At 37.6% G+C, this 23349-nt stretch overlaps 1 protein-coding gene across 5 annotated transcripts in view; it reads left to right on the top strand.

Annotated features, from left to right (window-relative positions):
• Positions 1–23349, top strand: part of PRDM5 (PR/SET domain 5) — a 222491-nt gene that overhangs the window by 188551 nt on the left and 10591 nt on the right. For 3 of the 5 annotated variants that reach the window (XM_015139147.3, XM_015139146.3, XM_015139150.3), the window contains one exon: positions 16639–16743. In XM_015139147.3, coding sequence (XP_014994633.3) covers positions 16639–16743 — 105 coding nt within the window. Of the gene's footprint in view, positions 1–16638; positions 16944–23349 lie in introns of those variants that run through there. The other 2 variants (XM_078002699.1, XM_078002698.1) reach the window with 1 other exon arrangement.

Genomic DNA, 23349 nt, shown 5'->3' with positions numbered 1-23349 from the left:
ATCTTTGACAAACCTCAGAAAAACAAGAAATGGGGAAAGGATTCCCTATTTAATAAATGATGCTGGGAAAATTGGCTAGCCATAAGTAGAAAGCTGAAACTGGATCCTTTCCTTACTCCTTATACGAAAATTAATTCAAGATGGATTAGAGACTTAAATGTTAGACCTAATACCATAAAAACCCTAGAAGAAAACCTAGATAATACCATTCAGGACATAGGCATGGGCAAGGACTTCATGTCTAAAACACCAAAAGCAATGGCAACAAAAGCCAAAATTGACAAATGGGATCTAATTAAACTAAAGAGCTTCTGCACAGCAAAAGAAACTACCATCAGAGTGAACAGGCAACCTACAGAATGGGAGAAAATTTTTGCAATCTACTCATCTGACAAAGGGCTAATATCCAGAACCTACAAAAAACTCAAACAAATTTACAAGAGAAAAACAAACATCCCCATCGAAAAGTGGGCAAAGGATATGAACAGACAGTTCTTAAAAGAAGACATTCATACAGCCAACAGACACATGAAAAAATGCTCATCATCACTGGCCATGAGAGAAATGCAAATCAAAACCACAATGAGATACCATCTCACACCAGTTAGAATGGCAATCATTAAAAAGTCAGGAAACAACAGGTGCTGGAGAGGATGTGGAGAAATAGGAACACTTTGACACTGTTGGTGGGATTGTAAACTAGTTCAACCATTATGGAAAACAGTATGGCGATTCCTCAAGGATCTAGAACTAGAAGTACCATATGACCCAGCCATCCCATTACTGGGTATGTACCCAAAGGATTATAAATCATGCTGCTCTAAAGGCACATGCACACGTATGTTTATTGCGGCACTATTCACAATAGCAAAGACTTGGAATCAACCCAAATGTTCATCAGTGACAGACTGGATTAAGAAAATGTGGCACATATACACCATGGAATACTATGCAGCCATCAAAAAGGATGAGTTTGTGTCCTTTGTAGGGACATGGATGCAGCTGGAAACCATCATTCTCAGCAAACTATCACAAGAAGAGAAAACCAAAGACCGCATGTTCTCACTCATAGGTGGGAACTGAACAATGAGATCACTTGGACTTGGGAAGGGGAACATCACACACTGGGGCCTATCATGGGGAGGGGGGAGGGGGGAGGGATTGCACTGGGAGTTATACCTGATGCAAATGACGAGTTGATGGGTACTGACGAGTTCATGGATGCAGCATGCCAACATGGCACTAGTATACATATGTAACAAACCTGCACGTTATCCACATGTACCCTAGAACTTAAAGTATAATTAAAAAAAAAAAAAGGTAAATAGTAAAGATGCTAATTTTCTAAGTAAAAAAAAAAACAACTTCTACAGTTACCTTTGGAATTTTAAAATGTTAATGGTATTCAAATTTAGAAAATAAACATTTCTCATTTATTACAATAATACTGTTGTCATCTTTTTCTTTGTTTTTAATCTTTTAGGCTGACTGACTTTTTGTCAAAATATTTTATGAGTTTTGAGCAAATTAAAATCTAGCAAGATCTCTGCCAGGACAACTATGGAATCCTCACCTGTGCAAATAGGCTGTTTCTTCAGCATTTTTAAGTTTGCCTGGGGCAGGTTTATGCTACTAGCTCCTTGCATCTGTGCAGAGTGTTGACTCAGAGATGTAATTTATATTGATATGATTTCCTCTGAATTCTGCCCGCTCCTTGATGGTTTTGTTTCACCTGTTGACATAAACTTGGCTGAAATGAATGCTGTGTTAGTCATGGGTGAACTAGCTGCATGTGTGATAGCACCTTTCTGCTGTGTTCTTATTATTTTCAAAATTGTGTAATGGGATAAGTATGTTTTTTTTAGAATTAGATATCCCTTTTCTAAGGCTTCACATGTACATAATTCCTTTCTCCTACACACCTCTGGATAAACTTTATGGTTTTATTCAAAGATGGATTACACTTGCCACCATCACATATGTCAGAAAGCATGCTTGTTATTTTTGGAAGTGGCCGAGTTGAATTAATTCAGTTCTGTGTGGCCTGGCTGGATCTGCTTCTTAAATGTAAGAGTCTGTGACTATGTTGAATTCTCATTTCACTTCATTCTCTGTACTCCTATATTATCCCCCCAAATTGACAAGGATACTCTGTATTTGCTGCATACCATACTTCAAATTGTGTAGCAACAAAAGCTGAAGGTGATGGACAACTCAACTTCATGATGGACATCTCAACTTCATCTACTCCACCGGCCAGGATTTTCTTTACTAATCTGTTGTATTCTTCTTGAGAATAAGGACCACATTTGAAACCGTTTTGTGTTTCTCTTGGTTTCTAACACAGTGTCTTACCTAATACTCCATGCAGACTTTTGCTGATGAAATGACTCTCAATTACGTCATCTAATCATGGGAATTATCTTGATTGTTGTCAGATCCTTTGTAAGTAGAGCTGGGAACACTTAAATTAATTGGTATGTAAGCTTAAAGTACTAGTTCAAATATAGGAAAAGACCTTTTTAAAGGAAGTATTTAATATTTTTCTTCCTAAATTTACCTTTGGTGGTGGATTACTGGGTCTGAGACTATACACTTGTCAGGAATGTTCCATTGATAAAGGAAATTCCCAGCAACATGCAAAAAATAAAAAAAAAATAAAAATAAAGCTATCTTAAATTTATGACTTTGATTTTCATTAGCAATTTTTTAAGATAACACAAAGCAATGAGGATGATACATGACAACAGAAAAAGACAGTTACATCAGAAACATGCTCTCCCAACTCTGACAATTTATTGTTTTCTTAGTTGACTTCCACTCTCAATGTTATTTGAAAGTCAACATTTTTGTCTTGGACACTATATATCAGTTGGCATAAGTGTGTGTATATACATATTTTTATATTTTCTGTATATCTTCTATATTTTTATCATATTTACTTCCCTTATATTTCTTTCTCTTTCATTTATGCTTCCTTATATTTTCATTACAATTTGCATTGATTTTTCAAAGTTTGTATCATAATTTTTTAAGATGGTAAGCATAACTTTTTTCTTGTAACAAAATTTTCCTGTTCATATGATTCTTGTTCTTTTGTAAGATTAAAATAAAAAATCTAAACACTTAGTCATTATGCAGGGAATGAAGTAATTTCCCATGAGATAATTTAAATAATAACACTCTTTCATTTAACTGCATTCCTTTTCTTTCAAGGATTACAAAGGACATTCTTTACAATGCACAAGTACATTGTTCTCAGAATTCTTATCAGCAAATTTTTTTCGGCTTCCTTTGTAACTCTCGTTACATGTGTAAGAAAAATGTTGCTGTGTAAAAGAACACTCATTCCCATTTTTAGAGCCGGGATTCTTAGACTGTGTTGTGTATTATCATTTTTAATAGCCAGCCACTGACTTTGAATTTTTTGTTCATTGTCAGTGCTATGCTTCAATGTAAGCTAGAAGTATTCTGTGTCACTGGGATAGGGCCATTAGCATATGGTGTAATGATTGGGAAGATGTAGGCAGTAGGATGATTTTTATCCCAAACTAACCAAAAGCCCAACTGAAAGGGCCTTAAAAGATGAGGATTTGTATTAAGTCACATGACAAGAATTTCAGAGGAAGGGCCATCAGTGGTTGCTTAATAGCTCAACAGGGTCGTTAGCGGCCCGGACTTTTCTCACGTCTCTTGCTGTCCTCAGCCAGCTCCTCACCTGTTCAGCACATGGCTGCAGCAGCTCCAGCAGGCTCTCCTTATGTGGTCTGCATCAACAGGCAGAAGAGGCCTTTTTCAGAATCTCCTGTAGACTTACCTTCTCTTCTCAGTAATTACAGTCCGGTCACATGCTCTAAGCTAAATCCATCGCTGCAAGGGAAATGGAATTGCTGTCATTGGGTTAGCGCATCACTCCCCAAATGCATCTGCAAATTAGAATCACCGGGGAATATTTCCAAACTGCCAAAACGCAGGCCATACCTCAGACCATGAAATCACAATCTCTGGGGGTGTGCATCAGCATTTTTTGAAGCTCTTCAGGTGATTCCAGTGTGTAGAAAGTGTGGAGCCGAGGCTTAGCCTGATCAAGGGTCACTCTTTCGTCTGGGCTGGGGAGGGTCCTCCTCCAGGGTGCTTAACCAGGCAGAAGGCAACACCCAAATAGAATCAGGGTTCTGCCAGCAGTGATATAGACCAGGGAAGAGGCTCAGGTAGGAAGCAGAGTCACCCAAGACACAGGCCTGGGATTACAAGTGCCTTATTTTTTGTTCTGCTCTCTCTGATTGTATAACTGTCAGGTTCACGACTATGCCAAATGTCATGGCAAGAGTCAGGTTCTGATCCATGCTGAGGTTCGAGGGAGTGGGTGGATGAGCAGAAAGAACACTCGGGGGATCGTAGGCAGCTCTCATTAACAGCTTTCTCACACTGTCCACCCTGTCTTGGCTGCTTAGTCCAGCAGCCCCCATACACAGCTGTGCTGCCGGCTCTCCCTTGCCTTCAGGGTCAGTGACTTAACTCTTTCTCTCTTTTGCTACAAGCAAGCTGAGCTGTGTCCTGGCTCCCCTCTGTCCCTCTGCAAAGACAGACAGCTCTGATTTTCTCTCTCTCTCTCTCTCTCTTTCTCTGGGCACCCACGTGCCCACCATGTCAAGCCATGTTGAGCTGAGCCTGCGCAGTGTCAACAGGGCAATTATACCTTTTACAGAAAATAGTGGCTTAGAGCCAAGTGATGGCCTTCCCATGTTATGACTACATGGCTATGATAACAAGTGGAGTTCTACGCCTGCACTGTAGACTCACTGAGTCACTCTGGATGTTTACCTCGACTTATCCTTTACCAAAGCACAACATTACCTTACAATAACCTTGGTCATGTTTTTCAACAAATGTTTCTTCATTGTAAAGCGAGAATAACCATAGCAAATTTGCAGCATTGCTTAACAGCTAAATGGGAAAACAGTCTCTAAATTTCTTAGCACTTTGCCAGCCAGCGGAAAGTAGGCAGTTTGTGAACATAGGCAGCAGTGCAGGGGTGGCAGAGTATAATAGTAGTAGTAGAAAGAGTAGGAGTTGTTACTGATGCTGTTTTTGTCATTGTTATTATCATTACAATGCTTATGGTAGAGGGTGGTGAACTAGATCAGAAGTTCTCACTTCTGGCTGCACATTCGAGGCACCTTGGGAGCTTTTAAAAAGCTAGTGCCTGGCCCTGCCCAAACTAGTTAAATCAGGCTGTGTGAGGGTGGGCCCTAGGCATCAATGTTTTTAAAAAGATCCCTAGGTGGTTTAAATGTGCAGGCAGGGTTGAAGTCCACTGGACTAGAAATTAGGAGAACATTAGGGAAAAGTTTATGTTTTGTCTCACGATTCCAAGTGGACTAGTTTGAGTCACCCCTGCAGCCCCAGGAAAACAAGGCTTTTGAGCTAGTTTGGATGCTTCTTTGCGTGCTTTATGCCAGATAAGCTCTTTTATCACCTCTATGCAAATGATAGGACTTTCTGGCTGCCCAGCCATTTCATTTACATGCACTATTCTGTGGGCCTCAGAGTGGATTAATTAAAAGGGACCAGGTGCCTCCTTGTTTCTATTTAAACGCTGTGTGCGACACTTTAATATGAAAATTATATCCTATTTACTGGGCTTGTTTTTAGTGTTCTATGTGTTGCTTGTGCAATTCATTTTCCTAATTTATAGAAGTGTGTTTTTCATTAGCTACAATGCAAAACCAATTATGGATGTGTTATGTAGAAACCTGCTTTAAATATTCTCCTAGCTTCCTAAGAGTTATAATTTTTAGGTGCATTGTTTACTAGGCCATGGGTATGTTTTGTCATATGTTGAAAGATCACACTGGCTATAAAAATAAGACGGTGAATAAAAAGTCACAAAAGCTATAAACATCTGTAAAAGAAGTTTTCTAAGCAAGGCTGCTTGTTAGAGGGAAGCGCAATGCATTTTGATTGTATGCAGCTGGTGGCACATGCACTTTCAGAAAGGGCCCATTAAGAGGAACTGTTAGATATATGGCATGCCGTACTGTGGGCTGTAGCTCTGTTCCCTCAGCTGTGTGTAATAGAAACCCATGGGACCACACTTGCAAACCCTCCTCTAAATTTCACCTGCAATTCTGTTGCGAATTTGATATATAGAAGCAGGTAGTCATCTTTTCGTCTCAAAGCCCATCATACTAAGGGAAGATTACTAATCTTACCTGACTCCTAGGAAAGTGGAGGACTCTGAAAAATCACAGCATGGGTTTCTCAGCCTCTGCCATGTTGAGGAGCACACATCAGTCTGACGTCTGATCAGTGGTCAGGGCCACCGCAGGTGCCTATCTGTAGCTCTCTTTTATTCTTGGAGGATCTGTTGTGGGAATTGCCATATGAAGTACAGATGTAGGCCCAGTTATACACATACCCTGTCATACAAGAGTACAAGAAGGCCCTTACTGCAGACCCCTGTGAACAGCCTGGCTATGCTGGGGTTGGGGAGAGACGGGCCAGGTTTTGAGAATCTGCTGCTCACCAGTCCGTTTTTGTGGCTCACAGCGAGGCCAGTCGCTGGAGCACTGGGTTGTCTCGAAGCAGGCGTGCAAAACACAGTTTCTGACTTCTGAGATGGCTGAATGTTTACACGATCCATCTTCCTGATATCAAAAATAGTTCCCCTAGATAGAGAAAGACAAGACTCCTGATGCAGAAGGATAATGGCGATATTTTTAAGTTCTAGAATAGCATGAAAGCAGCTTTTAAAAAAACAAATTTAACTTTTTAGAAGAAAAATGTGAAATCTACAGAAGCAGAGAGTAGGATAATGAATCCACAAATATCTGCAGTCAAGTTCAACAAGTATTAATTCTTTTTCCATTTATAACCTCCTCACTACCCTAGCCATAAACTTGAATTTTTAAATGTAAAATTAAAATTATATCTAATTCAAGATGTAAGTGTAATTATGATGGTAGGCATCTTTATATAAGGTCTATTGTATAATTTGTTCATCTAGATTATGATAAAATTGAATTATGGGCATCCTAAGATCAAAGATACTTGCGTTCTAGACCAGTGCTATTCAAAAGTGTGGCTCGCAGACCAGTGGCAGCCCACAAACTCTTTATTTCTGGTCTGTGATAACTAAAGAAATCATGAGGAAGTGTTTAGAACTCTTGTAGCATTTTGGCATTGCTGTGACATTGAAGTACATGATAATTTTTCTAGTAATTCATTTTAAGTATATTTTATAAAAGTATCACTCTGCAACAGACTGGGAAAAACAATCTTTCATTACAGATGGTTTGAGAAGCACTGTCTATAGTGTTTCTGTGGTTTGACCCCCAGGGGACATTTGGCAATGTAGGGAGATATTTTGAGTTGTCACAACTGGGTGGAGGATGGAGTGGGGAAGGGTGTACTACTGACATCTAGTGGGTGCACAGGACAGTCCTCACACCAAGGAATTATCTGGCCCTTTTGCTGAGATCCAGAAACCTTGCTCTGGACCACAGTGGAGAGTTTAAGTGCTCTGTGCCTTGTCTAAGGAAAGGTTGGCAAATAGTTTCTTGCCACAGTACAGGCTAGAAAGTCAACAAGTGACTGTCTGTAATCACAGACAGCCTCACAGTTGAGGCTCCATATCCCACAGTGGAAATTAGTGAGACATTTTGCAGAAGAGAAAGTTTGAGGGTTAAGTGAACCTGTCCCACGTCTTTTAAAAATATAACACAAGCCTTTTTTGTTTACAAGTTGTCAATTTCATCTATGCCACAGTTTGTAATGTGTCTGACAGATCAGCCAGCCACTACCATAGCAACAGAGAAAATGGGAAACTAGAAATTTATAAAATTTAGTTTATCTAGAAATTTCATATTTAAGAAATTGACACCAAATTTGTGCCTCATGGTTTTTTTTTAAATGAAACACTATTTTGCTTTCAGCTGAACCTTTGTTTTAAACATTTTTGGTAAGGCAAACTTCTCTAAAATCAATGATATAAAATTAAAGACATTAAAATGTTCCACTTTTGCAGAAAGGTCTAAGTGTAAATTGATGATGTGGTGTTCTCAGGGTCTCTCCTTAGTGAGAGTCCCTTATGAATTTTTTAGATTTTGTTTTAAATTTAGAAATAGGAAATAATTATCTGGTGAAATATGTCATTTTTGTGAGTTTTAATAGAGTAAACATTAATGGCTATAACATAATCTAATCTACAAAAAGTAGCCAAACAAAATTATTTTGGAACAAAACGTATGCATACCCTTTAAGTCCTAAAATGTCTTTTTGTGTGTGTGAGAGAGAGACAAAGACTGTCTTCCACATCTGATTCCTCTTTGGTAAACATCTCTAAATTTTATTTGAAATCCAGGTTGGTCACTTGGACATTGTTTCATTAAGTGTGTACACAGTGACTTTATTACAGCTTTGATCGAGACAGATAGAGAAAAGGTGTATCCATAGTGTATTCACAGAAGATACAACCACACATCCTGGCTAACACGGTGAAACCCTGTCTCTATTAAAAAATACAAAAAAACTAGCCGGGCGAGGTGGCGGGTGCCTGTAGTCCCAGCTACTCGGGAGGCTGAGGCAGGAGAATGGCATGAACCCCGGGAGGTGGAGCTTGCAGTGAGCTGAGATCCGGCCACTGCACTCCAGCCTGGGCTACAGAGCGAGACTCCGTCTGAAAAAAAAAAAAAAAAAAGATACAACCACAGAGGAGCTAGTGTTTCACTCTCAAGTTGAACCTTCTCCTAAGCAAACCCGTAATTATATATATTCAGAAGACCACAAGCTCTAACAGTCCTCACCATGCTCACTAGTCTTCCTGTTTTCTTTCATCGCTTACAAGTTTCCCTTTCTCAATTTCAATAGAGTCAGGCTAGAGAAAGAGAACATATCATGAAAGAGAACATATTAAGCATCAGTCTATGATTTTGTGACACCTTTACCTTGGCCTCTGACTATAAGAGAAAGAGCTCATTGGTCTTATTTTCCATTTTATTTGATTGTGGTCTAATGTAAACCATAGAGAGCAACCACAGGATATCTTTGGATTATGTACCTACTGTGTGTGGATCAACCACCCTTGATCCATCCAGGGATCCGAGGTTGACCCATCCTTATCTTTGGTAGCCTGTGTGATGGAGTCATACCTCTAACCTTTTGGTCAGGAATTCTTAGCTCTACTAAAAGAAAGCTTCTAATCAATTTCTATTTCTAAGGACTTCACGTTCAGAGTCCTCCAAAGTTTATCTAAAATTTAACTTTGTTTCTGTAGAACCCTCTCAGATGATGTTGAGATTTATTAATTCATCTTATCAAAAAAAAGTAACATTTGAAGATACTGTTCTTTTATATAGGTGGGTATTAACTACACAAAATATGACTTTTTATTAGCTAGATTACAAGGTGCAGGGCATAGAGCTGTGTAAATCCTATCTTTTGAATGAATTCTGCCAAGTATTGTTTGATTAAAGCTAGACTGATGAGACTCCTGATTAATTCTGCCTCTAATAGATTACAGTTTAACTGACAAATACATTGCCTCCATTTAGTAATGATTCCCAAGTTATGATGACAAAGGACAAGCTATTTGTCAGTTAAACTGTGTAATCATCCAGAAACAGAATTAATCAAGAACCTAATCATTCTTTCTCTACTTAAACTCAGCTAATGAGTTAAAGTGTATAATTTATACTACATATTCTACTCAGGAAGGCTCTAGAGGCAATAAAGATTTTTTTTTTTTTTTCACAGTTTTCAGAGAAAGGAGCAGGAGCAGAAATCAGTGCCTCTCCAAGTATATCCCCTGTACCACTGAGCTTGTTCTAACTGTGTTGACCATGTTCAGATTGGTATTTCTTTGGCATGGCTTATTAGGGGTAATGAAAAGAAATTAGTAAGGGGAGGGGTATGTGAGGGTTTGCTCTCTGAAAAAGAAAATGCATTTATTTTCTCCTATTTTGGTTTATTTGGTTCTCTTAACTTTAGAGGTGAGTGACCTATGACCTCTTGGCTCTGCCTCCAGTATAAGGGCCATTTACTGGAGCTGAAATTCTCTAACACTTGCTTTGAAGACATTCACTATACGTTGGAATCCTTTTCCGTGGTAGGCATTAGAAGTTCCTTCAAGGAGCACTGTAGACAGTCTGACTAGTATCTGCCATGAATTATATATCTTCTTGTGATATCTTCAGGAATAGTGCAGGCTCTGTGTAGGATCTGAGATGAAGAGGAGAGGCACTTAAAGGGCAAACACAGCTGCCTGTTAATATACTTAGTTATGACAGAGAGCGTTTCTTGCCAGACTGACATAGAAATATGATCGTGGGACCTTCATGAGCTTCTCTTAGGGCAAAACCCCAAGGACTCCCTGACTTTAAATGGTTCTAGGTAGAGAAAAGGGAGTCCAGGCAGGTTGAAAACTACTTAATCAAATGGATTCCTCTTCAAACTTCTTTAATTGGAAGAACTTTCCAATTTTATCCTTTACTTTTTTTTATCCATTTTGTCCTTTACTTTTCTTCCAACATGCATGTATAAATACATGGTGGTTGTACTTGTAGTATATTGTGAAGGAGAAAATAAGGAAAGGTAATATAATTTCAATGACATTTGTAAGTGAAGTATATTAAATTAATCAGCAATAGCATATATAAACATGTGAAAAGTATCAGTATGTGAGTGGATAACGTGTGTCTGTGTAAGTGTATAAGACATTATTTATTCAGCTAAGCCAATGATTAATACATGTTTGCATTTTTAAACCTCTTGTGATAACTACAAAGCCCTCCTCCCTCACCAGAATCTCAGTATACTAGCAGGGAACCAGTCTCTTAAGCATCTGTATGAGCAATGTCTAGGATACTCACCTAGACAGTGTCTCCTAAGAGGAAATTTGGGAAGGAGTGAAAGGGTTTTTCTTAATCTCTGGTGCTCAGGCCTTGATTTTCATTTCCTTTTCTTCCCTGATACCTCTTCTTGCTCTTAGGATGGCATTTTGGCAGTTAGTTCTGTCTCAGGATGTTCTCTGCAAAACCCTCACCTGTCATTGACAGCTACCATGGGTGCTGTGCCCCTCATGTCTTCATGACTTCTGGTCTTACAAATAAAGTGTAGGGATTAAGCTTCTTTTTCTTCTCATAACTTCATAATAATGTCTTTGTATTTTTTTAAATAAAAGTTTAAGTAGAATATTTGGATATAGTGAAAGCCTTAATAAGAAATCCCAGCAACTTCAAACAAATTCTGATCCAAATACTTAAAACTACCTTTTCATTTTCAAGTTTTTGAAAAACAGTGGAATATTTGAAAAAATATTTGAAGTTGCCAAAGGTATTGTGATATGTGAAAATAGATTATGTTTATTCAGACTAGAGGGGAAAGCACATTGTATTTTTTGGACTGCAAAGAAAATTCAACGTTTTTCCTGATGACTGTGAAGACTCATTAAACATTTTTTTTACATCTTTAAATTATACACATAGTTACTTTCATTTCTGGCAACATGGTAGACACTCCATATCCTGGAAAAAAGGCCATGTAAGGAGTACTTATTAATGCTGGATAAAGCAAAGCAAACAACAAACATCTGAACTTGTAAAAAAGTAATGGTAACCCTCAGGATTCAACGAGCAAAAATGGAGCTGAAAGTGAGTGATAAGTTCAAGTTGAGGATGCAGCACCTGCAGGGTGTTTGCCAGTATTGGTGATGTCAAGACTTGGTTTTTCATGGTGTCAGAGAAAACGAGACAAACTGTATGTTCAGATTATAGGAAAAGATGGAATCCCATACCACTATTATTCTTGGACTCTAGAAATGCTATGCTCAAAATAAAATTGAGAACTAGACATAATCTTCCTTTGATAAAGGGGTTGGTGCTTGAGTCATTTAACTGTTTTGGAGTAATTGCTGGCTAGGGAAAGCTTTCTTCTTAGAGTTTTTAACCGCAATCCCTCCCTCAAGTGTGGAGTTCAGACTTACAATATCTGCCTCACCAGAAAACCCTAAGGCAATAAATCAACTTAAAACAGTCTTTGATTGATAGCATCCCAGAGTGCCTGGCAGAAGCAAACACAAATGCTGTCTGGAGGGACTTACCCTCAACCTAGGGGTCACAGGATTTTAACAGATAAAGACCACCAAACGTGTGCTCATGATTTCAAATCCCAGACACCCAGGGAAACAAAAGCCACGAGCAGGAGACAGGAGAAACCACAAAAAGCAGAACTAGACTTCCAAACATCTTAAGATAATGCTTTATCAGATAAAGTAAATTATATAAATGTCTAGAATATTTTCAAATAGGCATAAACAACATGAATTGCTTATGAGAAAAATGAGATTGTATCAAAAATTAAATGGAGTTGGGAAATAAGCAAATAAAACTTCTAAAAGTTAAAAATATGACAACAGAAATTAAAAGCCCTAGGATCCCATTAAACAGCAAGCTGAAAAGAGAATTGATCAACTGATTTTTAAAATCAATTGACTTTAAGAAATTAGAGTATAACTCCCAATTATACCTGATGTAAATGACGAGTTGATGGGTGCTGACGAGTTGATGGGTGCAGCACAGCAACATGGCACAAGTATACATATGTAACAAACCTGCACGTTATGCACATGTACCCTAGAACTTAAAGTATAATAATAATAATAAATTAATTAAAAAAAGAAATTAGAGTACAACACAAAGAGATGGAAATGGTAAAGAGATATTAAGAAATATAAAGAGTAAAGTGAGCCTATGATATATATCATTGGATTTTTAGACTTTCATTCAACAACAAATGAGAAAAGTAGTCATTTTCAGTCAAAAACAATTTGCCATCAACAGATCCTTGGAAAATCAGATAAATAAAAAAGCCTGAAAAGTAAAGAAATTGTTAAACATGTATAAAGCTAAATCACATTGATTGTATAAAGTAATAATGATTTCATATTAGGCACTGCAATGGACTGAATATTTTCATTCTCCCCAAATTCATTTGTAAAATCCTAACCATCACTATGATGGTATTAGAGAATGGGATCTTTGGGAGCTGATGGGGTCATGAGGGTATAGCTGTCATGAATAGGATTAGTGCCCTTATAAGGAGCTGAAGAGACCAGAGTACTTTCCCTCCACCATGTGAGGACAGGGAATTTGCAACCCGGAAGAGAGCCCTCACGTGAACCTGACTACAGTGACACCCTGACCTTAGACCTCCAGCCTCCAGAATGGTGAGAAATAAACGCCTGTTGTTTATAGCGACCCAGTCTATGGTATTTTGTTATGGCAGCTCAAAGTGACTAAGATAAGCATTAAAAACCAAGATATAAATAAAATACTGCTACATACTAACTTGCAAGAGGATCATTCTACGGAACCTGTATTATTCAATAGGAGAGAAAACATGTGAGTAAACTTTAGTTTTAAACATACAAAGTAAAATATTTTAAGGATAACCATTAAAAGGATAGAAATAGAGATAATAACTTTTAAAGTAGTACCAGGGAAAGGATCAATCTAAAACATGTAATAAAATATATGGGAAAAACTTGTAAAACAAATAGGATAATAGTAGTGCACAAAATAAATATTGGAAATATATTCAAGTATATCAGTAATCACAAATTTGTAAAGAGACAAAACTTGCCATCTTAGATAGAAATAATCTTTGGATCACAAAAAAGTTTGGGTGAAAAAAATCTAGTCATATGTTGTTTATAAAAGTTACTCCGCATACATAAGGATATAGGCTGTTTGAAAGCAAAAAGATGGGTATAGCAGGCAAGTACTAATTTTAAAATGCTTTTATAGCTATATTGCAGTCATATTAATTTCAAGGTAATGAAGAATTATTACAGATAGAGAAGGTCATGTCAAAATGATAAAAGGTTCTAATTTCCAATAATATAATAGTTTAAAATTTATGTATACTTACATACCTAATAAAAGTCTCAAAACATCTAAAACAAGGTGATAGAATCACAAGGATACACTGAATATTGGAGTATAAAATGGTTTATTAATTTTGCAGAGCTATTTATTCATTTGTAGAAAAGTTGAAGAGTCAGTCCCACTTCTAGGTACACATCCCTTAGAGAGTTGCTTTCACCTATATTCAAGTGTACAAGATTTTTCAGGGCAACATTATTTATAAGAGTGTACAACTGGGAATAACATAGCTATCCATCATTGGAGAATGTATATACATAAATTGTGGTATACCTGTATTTAATTTGTAATATGGCACAACATTGAAAATTAGTAAATATGAGCTACATGTGTTCACAAAAATGAAAGTGAGGCCTAGAAACCTGTGAGGATAATGTTGAACAAGGATAAAGTACATCTCAACAGAACACGCACAAAAAGTGGATACAGTATGATAGTATTTACATACTTTAAAATGGCAAAATAATATTCTATCTTAAGGTTCCATCCATACATAGGTAGTAACAATATAGAGAAAGGCAAGGGAATGGTACTTAACATATCTGAGGAAGCTGTCATCCCTGAGGAGATGGGACAGTGCTGCAGGTGGTGGGGGAGGAGGCAATTGAGAGCAGCACCTGTATTGAGAAGGTTGGATTTCTTAGGCTAGTTGGTGGGCACATGTATGTCTGTCTGGTTATTTACATACTGTTTTTTATGGGTCTGCAAAAAAAGTTATAGATTTTTGATACTAGGGAGAAAATATAAATACAACTTGTTAACAAGAAACATGCATACGCTACCTCAATTCAAAAATGTTTTTGTTTTCTCTTTGAGAGGGAGTTGTGCTCTTGTCATCCAGGCTGGAGTGCAATGGAGCAATCTCAGCTCACTGCAACCTCCACCTCCTGGTTTCAAGTGATTCTCCTGCCTCAGCCTCCCAAGTACTTGGGATTACAGGTGACCACCGCAACGCCCAGCTAATTTTTGTATTTTTAGTAGAGACGGGATTTCACCATGTTGGCCAGGCTGGTCTCAAACTGCTGACCTCAGATAATTAATCTGCCTCGGCCTCCCAAAGTGCTAGAATTACGGGCATGAGCCACCATGCCCAGCCCAAGAACATTTATAGCAATATTTTTGAAGATATATTTGATTTAAAAAATCTCACTGCAAGTTTACCTATATCTGAACGACACTTTTTAATGATGCACTAAGTAGTAACTTGCAAGCTGTTGGAATGGAATAATATTAATTTATTTATTTCACAATTAATCCAGGCTAAAAAGATGGTGATATGACTAAGTTCCTGGTATCAAAGATGGCTAAGGAATTATAAATTATTTTTCTCTTCATTTTGAGATACTTCTTTGCCTTGAGTTTTCTTAATTGTTTTTATAATAAAAATGCCTCATTTAAGAAATGTAATTTAGATTTTATAAAAGAATATCCTCCTGGAAAAATATGAGGTAATAGAAATGAAAATACATAAATCAGCCAGGCGCGGTAGCTCAAACCTGTAATCCCAGCACTTTGGGAGGCCAAAGCACATGGATCATTTGAGGTCAGGAGTTGAGACCAGCCTGGACAACATGGTGAAACCCCATCTCTACTAAAAATACAACAATAACAACAAAAATAGCTGAATATGGCAGCAGCTACTCATGAGTAGTCCCAGCTACCCAGCTACTCATGAGTAGTCCCAGCCACTCACGAGGCTGAGGCAAGAGAATCGCTTGAACCAGGGAGGCAGAGGTTGCAGTGAGCCAAGATCATGCCACTGCACTCCAACCTGGGTGACAGAGGGAGACTCCCATCTCAACAACAAAAAGAAAACACATAAATCACAATTGATTTATTTTTAAACTTATCTCCCAAAATCTGTAGAAAATTTAGTTCTAAAGTTTTTATTTCTAGGAATTCCTCTTAGACAGTACACAATTTGTACCCTCTAGATCAAGGGTTCTCAAACTTTCTTCATTCATGATGCCCTGAGTATCTCCGTAGATTTTTATGGTACCCATAAATCAAAAGAAACAACCTAGAAGTGTAAGCAGTTACATCACAGCAACCATCCAGTGTCCACCATTGCAAAGACAGGACATCATTGGAAGAAATGTAGCACAGTCCAGTGTTGAAACTGAACTGCCTTGAGCTAGTCATTTTCAGTGTCCAACAGATGTGGGTTATTCCTGTTTCCCCTGAAAATGTAAAATTGCTCATAGTACCTGTATTAGTTTGTTCTCACACCACTATGAAGAAATACCTGAGACTGGGTAATTTATACAGGAAAGAGGTTTAATTGATACTACAGTTCTGCATGGCTGGGGAGGGCTCAGGAAACTTACAGTCATGGTGGAAGCTCACTCATCCCTCTTCACATGGCGGCAGGAGAGAGAAGCATGGAGCAAAGTGGGAAAAGCCCCTTATAAAACCATCAGATCTTGTGAGAATTCACTCCCTATCGTGAGAACAGCATGGGGGTAACCACCCGCATGATTCAATTACCTCCCATCAGGTCTTTCCCATGACATATGGGGATTATGGGAACTACAATTCAAGATGAAATTTGGGTGGGGACACAGCCAAACCATATCAGCATACCTGTGAATTTGCTGCAGTATCCCGTAGATCCTGTAACAGTCACCTGAATATGGAGGGCTCTGCATTCATTCATTCACTGGCAATTTTGGTGGTCTCTTTTTGTTGACTGCAGGAGAAGCCGTACAAGTGCTCAGAGTGCAGCAAGGCCTTCAGCCAGAAGCGAGGCCTGGATGAGCACAAGAGGACGCACACTGGAGAAAAGCCTTTTCAGTGTGATGTGAGTTTGGATTTTTTTTCCCCCATAGTTTGTGTATATGTGTGTGGGTGTGGGTGTGTGTGTTGCATTGCTGGTATGTACCTATGTCTGTTAATGTCTTGTGCTATTTATAGCTTTTTCTTGCATAATACATGTAACTGCATTGTAATCATTTTATTCATCCGGTTTGTTGGCAGCAAATAAATTCTGATTTTCTTTTAGACATGATTGTACCCTGTTTTAATACCGTTGTGTCGTTCTTCCAAGGTGTAAATGCATGATGATTTGAGGCAGCTTTCATATATCTGGCCAAATCTTTACTGATTAATGACAGTTAAACCGGAGATTCGACTGGTCATACATATTATTTACTTGGGTAAAGCCAAACATGTACAAAATTCCAAAATGCATATAAACTCCTTTGTGTTAAATAATGCTGTTACTAAGTGTTGTCTAAGTTTTCTGCTTATGACATTTGAATTAAAATTGAATTATTTGACATAGCATACATTATTTCTGAAATGAAAAAAACACTACTGTTGACAGTAAAATTAATCTGAATATTGATCAATTTAGGGGAAAAAAAACACTGTTCTTTTGTGTGGGATTGGCAGTTGACAAAGAATCGACACATGTTAGGGAATCAATGCAAGAAAAAACATTAAAACTGTACAGTGTGATATGGCACAGTGCAGAATTCTGCTTAAATGTTGAGGGAAATTCCAGAACTTAGATCCATCATCATGTCCCAATGGATACAGCATAGGGTAAGCAGTCCATATGAAAGGAAACTCACAAACACAAGATATTTTCCTTGTCCTTTCATGAAACTTCAGTGGTAAGGTTAAGGCAACAATGTACTCCCAGTGGGCATACTCATAAAAATACTTTTATTAACAGTGCACTTCTTTTGAGGAAAGAAACAGCTGTAGAGAAAAAAAAACGCACACATATAAAGCTCTACTGAACAGAACTACAGCCCTAGTTCAGTGATTTCAATTAGTTTAAGTCATTGCTGCTTTTATTGGAAGCATTTTCATAAAGGTAAACCCTATTTAGATGGTTTAATTGTACTGCTGCACAAATAACTGATACAGCCGAGAAATTAAATACTAACTGCATCTTTCTACCATCACGTTCAACCCATCTTTTAATCTATGCTGAATGCTTTTGTTGAATATTCCCTTAGGTGAATTGAAACGTCATGTTATGTTTTTTAAAACTATGATGTTACAAGTTGACTTTTTTCTATTTGCTTCTGTCCCATTTATTTCTATGATGTGTTTAAAACTCTGAAATCTTCATTTGCAGCCCATACTGATCTGTTGAGTAGAGATCCATATTTCTAAGTGCCTCCTAAACATTTCTGAAATGCAGACTGCTCAGTAGAGAATTGTCTGCCTTTGCTGCAAAATTTTGTCCTCTTAACTTACTCGCTGGGAATAGAAGTCACCCTTTCTCACCCCACTCCAGTCTCTCTCCCTCTTAAAGAGCTCTCAGATTCTTTAATTTCTCTTAGTTTTCATTTCTACTTGTAACACATAGCTCAGACCTTCACTGTTTCATCTACATCCAGTCCCCGGTGTGTGTGTTCTCCACACTGTCACCCTACCAAGGTGATGCATTTTTTTAATTGAGGTGAAATTCACATGATATAAAATTAACCATTCTAATGTGAACAGTTCAGTGACATTTAGTATATTGACTGTGTTGTACAAGCACCACCTCTCTAACCCCAAAATATTTTCATCACCCCAAAATAAAACTCCATACCCAATAAACATTTACACCTCACTTCCCTCATCCCTTAGCAGCTACCAATCTGCTTTCGTTTCTATAGACTTACCTATTCTAGATATTTCATATAAATGAAATATACAATATGTGACCTTTTGTGACCGGCTTCTTTCATTGAGCATAATGTTCTCAAGGTTTATCCACATTGTCTCATGTATCAGTAGGTCATTCCTTTTTATGGCTGGATGATGTTCCATTATATTTTTATATCACAATGTGTTTATCCATTCATCTGTTGATGGACACTTCTTTCTACCTTATGACTATTGTGAATAGTGCTGTGGTGAACATGGACATACAAGTATTTGAGTACCTGTTTTCAATTATTTGGGGTATATACCTAGGATTGAATTGCTGAGGTATTTGGTAATTCTGTTTAACTTTTTTGGGAACTGACATACTGTTTTCCTCAGGAGCAACACCATTTTATATTTCCATCAGCAATGCACAAGGATTCCAATTTCTCCCCATTCTTGCCAATACTTATTTTTTATTTAATTACCCATATTGGTGGGTGTGACGTATCTGACCATGGTTTTGATTTACATTCCCCAAAGAACTAATGGTGGTGAGCATCTTTCCATATGCTTCCTGACCATTTCTATATCTTCTCTGGAGAAATGTTTCTTCAAGTCCTTTGCCCATTTTAAAATAGTATTGTCTTTTTGTTGTTGAGTTTTAAGAGGTTTTAAAGTTTGGATATTAGGCTCTTATCAGATATATGATATGCAAATATTTTTTTCATTCTGTAGGTTTTCTTTTCACTTTGTTGAAAATATCCTGAGATGCATAAGGCCTTTTAATGTTGATGAAGTGCCTGTTATGCATTTTTTTCTCTATTTGATCATGCTTTTGGTGTTATATCTAAGAATTCATTGCCAAATCCAAGTTTGTGGGATTTTTCCTTCTGTTTTTCTTTGTTGTTTGTTTGTTTGTTTTTCTCTAAGAGTCTTATAGTTTTAGCTCTTATATGTGGCATAAGGAAAGGGTCTATTCTTTGCATTCTTTTTCAGTCTTTCACTATTGAATATGGTGGGTTTTTCATAAATGCCCTTTATTTTGTTGAGAAATTTCCCTTTTCTCCTAGCTTCCTGAGGTTTTTTTTTTTTTTAAATCAAGAGAGGATGTTGGAGTTTGTCAGATGCCTTTTCTACATCAATTGAGATGACTATGTTTTTTCACCTTTGTTCTGTTAGTATAATTTGTTACTTTGATTTTCTTATTTGAACCACTGTTGGAGTCCTGAGATAAATCCCCATTGGTCATGGTTTAGAACCCTTTTAATACGCTCTGAGATTCAATTAGTATTTTGCTTGTTTGTTTGTTTTAGGATTTTTGCATCTAGATTTATAAGAGATTTTGGTCTGCACTTTTCTTTTTTCATAACATCTTTGTCTGACTTTGGTGTTAAGGTAATGCTAGCCTTACACAATGAGTTAGGGAATGTTTCCTCCTCTTCTGTCTTTTTGAAAGACTTACAGAATTGGTGTTAATTCTTCTTTAAATGTTTGGTAGAATTTATCAGTGAAGCCACCTGATCCTGGACTTTTCCTTGTTGGTATGTTTTTTATTTGATTCAAACTCTTTATTGGTCTTTTTAATTTTTCTATTTTTTCATGAGTCAGTTTTGGTAATTGCTGTGTGTTTCTAGAAATTTGTTCATTTCATCATGGTTACCCAGTTTGTTGGCAAATTGAGTAACCATGATAAAATGGATATATATATATGAAATCATTTTTTTACAATTTTGCTCAAATGACACGTCACTCATTCATACTACTTTAATCTCTTAGGCACAGTCATTCCAGGCTGTGCAAATAGCCCAGCATGCCTATAGCGATAACTTTGAAATCTTTCTTTCTCCTGCCCAAGTATCTCTTTTGAACCCTAGGCAGATATTTTCAACTGCCTATAGGACATCTCTCTTGTATTTCAAACTGAAATCATGATCTCTCAGCTTTCTTAATCTGTCAACATGATCCTTTCCATTTCCCATATCTCTGAGTACTGTACCATCCCCAAATAACCCAAATCACATATCTGAGCCTCATGTTGGACACCTCTTTTTCCCTAAGCCATGAATGATAGCCACTATTCTAGTTAAGGTCCTGTTACGGGAAAGGCACAGAGATCCACGGTTTGCATATATTCTCTCTGATCTCCACTAAAACTCAGGAATATATAGGTGTTATTTGCATGTATATGAAGCAGCCGAGGTTCACTGAGGTTGAGTGACTTGCCTACAGTTCACAGCAAGTCAAGATTCTAGAGTTCAAGGTTGCAGTGAGCCAAGATCGTGCCGCTACACTTCAGCTTGGGCAAGGGAACAAGACTCTGTCTCAAAAAAGGAAAAAAAAAAAGATTCTAGGATCAAAACCCGGTCTTTCTAAGCAGTTTACCATGCAGCTTTCACTCAGACCCTGTAATTCCTGCCTTTGCTTCTATCTGTTTTTCAAACATACCACCATCTCTAAATTCTCATTGTCACCTTCATTTCTCTAATTCTCTCACACCCTCTCACATCCAATCCAATAGCATAACCAATTGGTTCTACATTAAAATAAGTTCAGGGTCTGAATAATTCTCATAACTCCATAGCTTTATCTCAGTCTCCTGGAATATTGCAATATCTTTTTACATGCTCTCTCTTTCTGTCTTTGCTCCCAGCAGTCTCTCCTAAACTTGCCATGTAGAGTAATCTTCATAGAACCTGAGTCAGATTATATATTTGTAAAATGAATATAGTATTCATTTGCTCAAACCTTCCCATGACTGTGTATCTCATTTAGAGTGAAAACAAGTTTTATCATGGTCTGAAAGACCTCACGTGACCTGCAGCCCTCACTCTCCCACCCTGCTCTCTTTGACTTCATCAGCACCCTCCACCTCACTCTGGTCACATGGCATCTTTACCCTTCTTTGGACACATCGAACCTACCCTGCATCTACATCTTGGCCTTTGCATCTGCTGTTGCTTCTGCCTAGAACACCTTTCTCCAGGTTTCTTCATGGCCTGCTCATGTGCTTCTTTCAGATCTCTGCTCAAATTACTTTCTCTCTTATCTCCATTACTTCCTTAGCTCTCATTCTATATTATTTGTCATCATGGCACTTATATCTACCAAAAATTTGTTTGTTTAATAAACTTATTTATCATTTATTGTAAGCTCCATGACAACAAGGTTTTGTCTTTATTATTTATTGTTGGATCCTCAAGCCTAGAACAGTGCCTGGCATGTGGGAAGCATTCAATATTTTGAATGGATAAATAAGTGAATTAATAACTCCTGCTTTTGTTCATGTTGAAATCATTTCTGGCCTGGAGTGGAACAATAGTACTGGCCTCCCTGGATCCAGTTTCATACTCTCTTGCTTGCTAACTGAATTATACTTTAGTTTCAGTCTCTATTTAGAATCCTTTAGTGAATTCCCACCACTTACAAAATATACTTCCACTTTCTTGTTATGATTACCATGATTTCCAGGATTTGTTTCCAGCTTTCAACTCTAATTTATTTTCAATTTATTTCTCTAGTGACATCTAATCTTTAGCTTTTGTGAATTCTTTTCACTTCCCCAACTGAGCCATGTTCTTCGCACTCACAGTACCTGTGCCTATCTTCTCCCCTCTCCCTGTCATATGATCCCCGCCCCCTTAGGACATGATAAACCCCCATGCATCTTTCCAGATCAGGCCTTCTGCCACTTTTTCCTTAAAGCCTGCCCTCTTCTCTCCAAGCCATGGACTGCACTCTTCTGTTCCTCTCTTTGTACTATGCTCGTGACTTTACAAATGTTTCTACTTATAATGTGGACTCCACAAAGGCTAGACAGTGTGTTCTTTGTCATTTTCTTCCCAGAAGAAGTGGTAGGCACATTGTATGTGATAAGTATGTGTTAACTGAAGATATTTGTATAGAATTTCCCAAGGTGCTTTCTGTTAAACATCTTATTTCACTCTATTTTAAAACAAAATCAGTTTACCTCCAGTCTAGAGTAAGAATAAATATTTTGCTAATACACTTCTAAGTTGGAGTAGGGTGAAAGTTTGGGTAAGAATCACAGGTGGAAAGAAAAGGAAGCATCCGTATTATACTATTTGAACTCGTTTTTGCTCTCCCCTGTTTGTAAAATGAATGTTCTTGCATTTGGCTGATTTATACAGAGCATCATTTGGAGTCTTTTACTGACTGCATTCAAGTTCATGAAAACAGCTTTTAATGTCTGAGTAGTCAGTTTTACAACTGTGACATCAGGTACTCTCTCCTGATATTTAATCCTGTACTCTGGCTCTCATTCAGCAAGCTGTTGGATTGTTCCCATCTCATCTCCAGTGTGGAGCTTCTAGGACTTCCTTAATTCAGACCCATTATCAATGATTTCAGCATCTTGCTCAACTTCCTTTCCATTTTTTCCAGCTTGCCATTGCTCTCATTTTCCCATGGTAACTGTGTAAATGGACTTGCACTTTGTATCCCTCCCACCACAGTGGCAAGCTGAACTGTCTGAGAACCTTTCTTACATTCTCACAGTGGTTTTTTTTATATATTTGTTAATGGTGTCAGCCAGGCAAATGGAAAAAGTAGGTGAGTTCACGTATCTTTGTTTGAAATGAGATATTTTAGTAATAGTCGGCCTTTGGGAGGGAGGATAGACTCTGAACCCAGACTGTCTTGGTTTAAATTCTGGAAACACTGCCTAGTTCTTTGAACCTGGGAAACCTAGTTAACATTTTGTGTTTTCATTTTCTTCTGTAAAATGGGTTTAATGGTAACATTAGTATCTACTTAAAAGTATGACTGTGAGGATTGAACAAGTTAATATTTAGAA

The sequence above is a fragment of the Macaca mulatta genome, chromosome 5 (assembly GCF_049350105.2).
Source record: "Macaca mulatta isolate MMU2019108-1 chromosome 5, T2T-MMU8v2.0, whole genome shotgun sequence".
NCBI classification, from domain to species: Eukaryota; Metazoa; Chordata; class Mammalia; order Primates; family Cercopithecidae; genus Macaca; species Macaca mulatta.
This window is presented reverse-complemented; position numbering and strand designations above follow the sequence as displayed.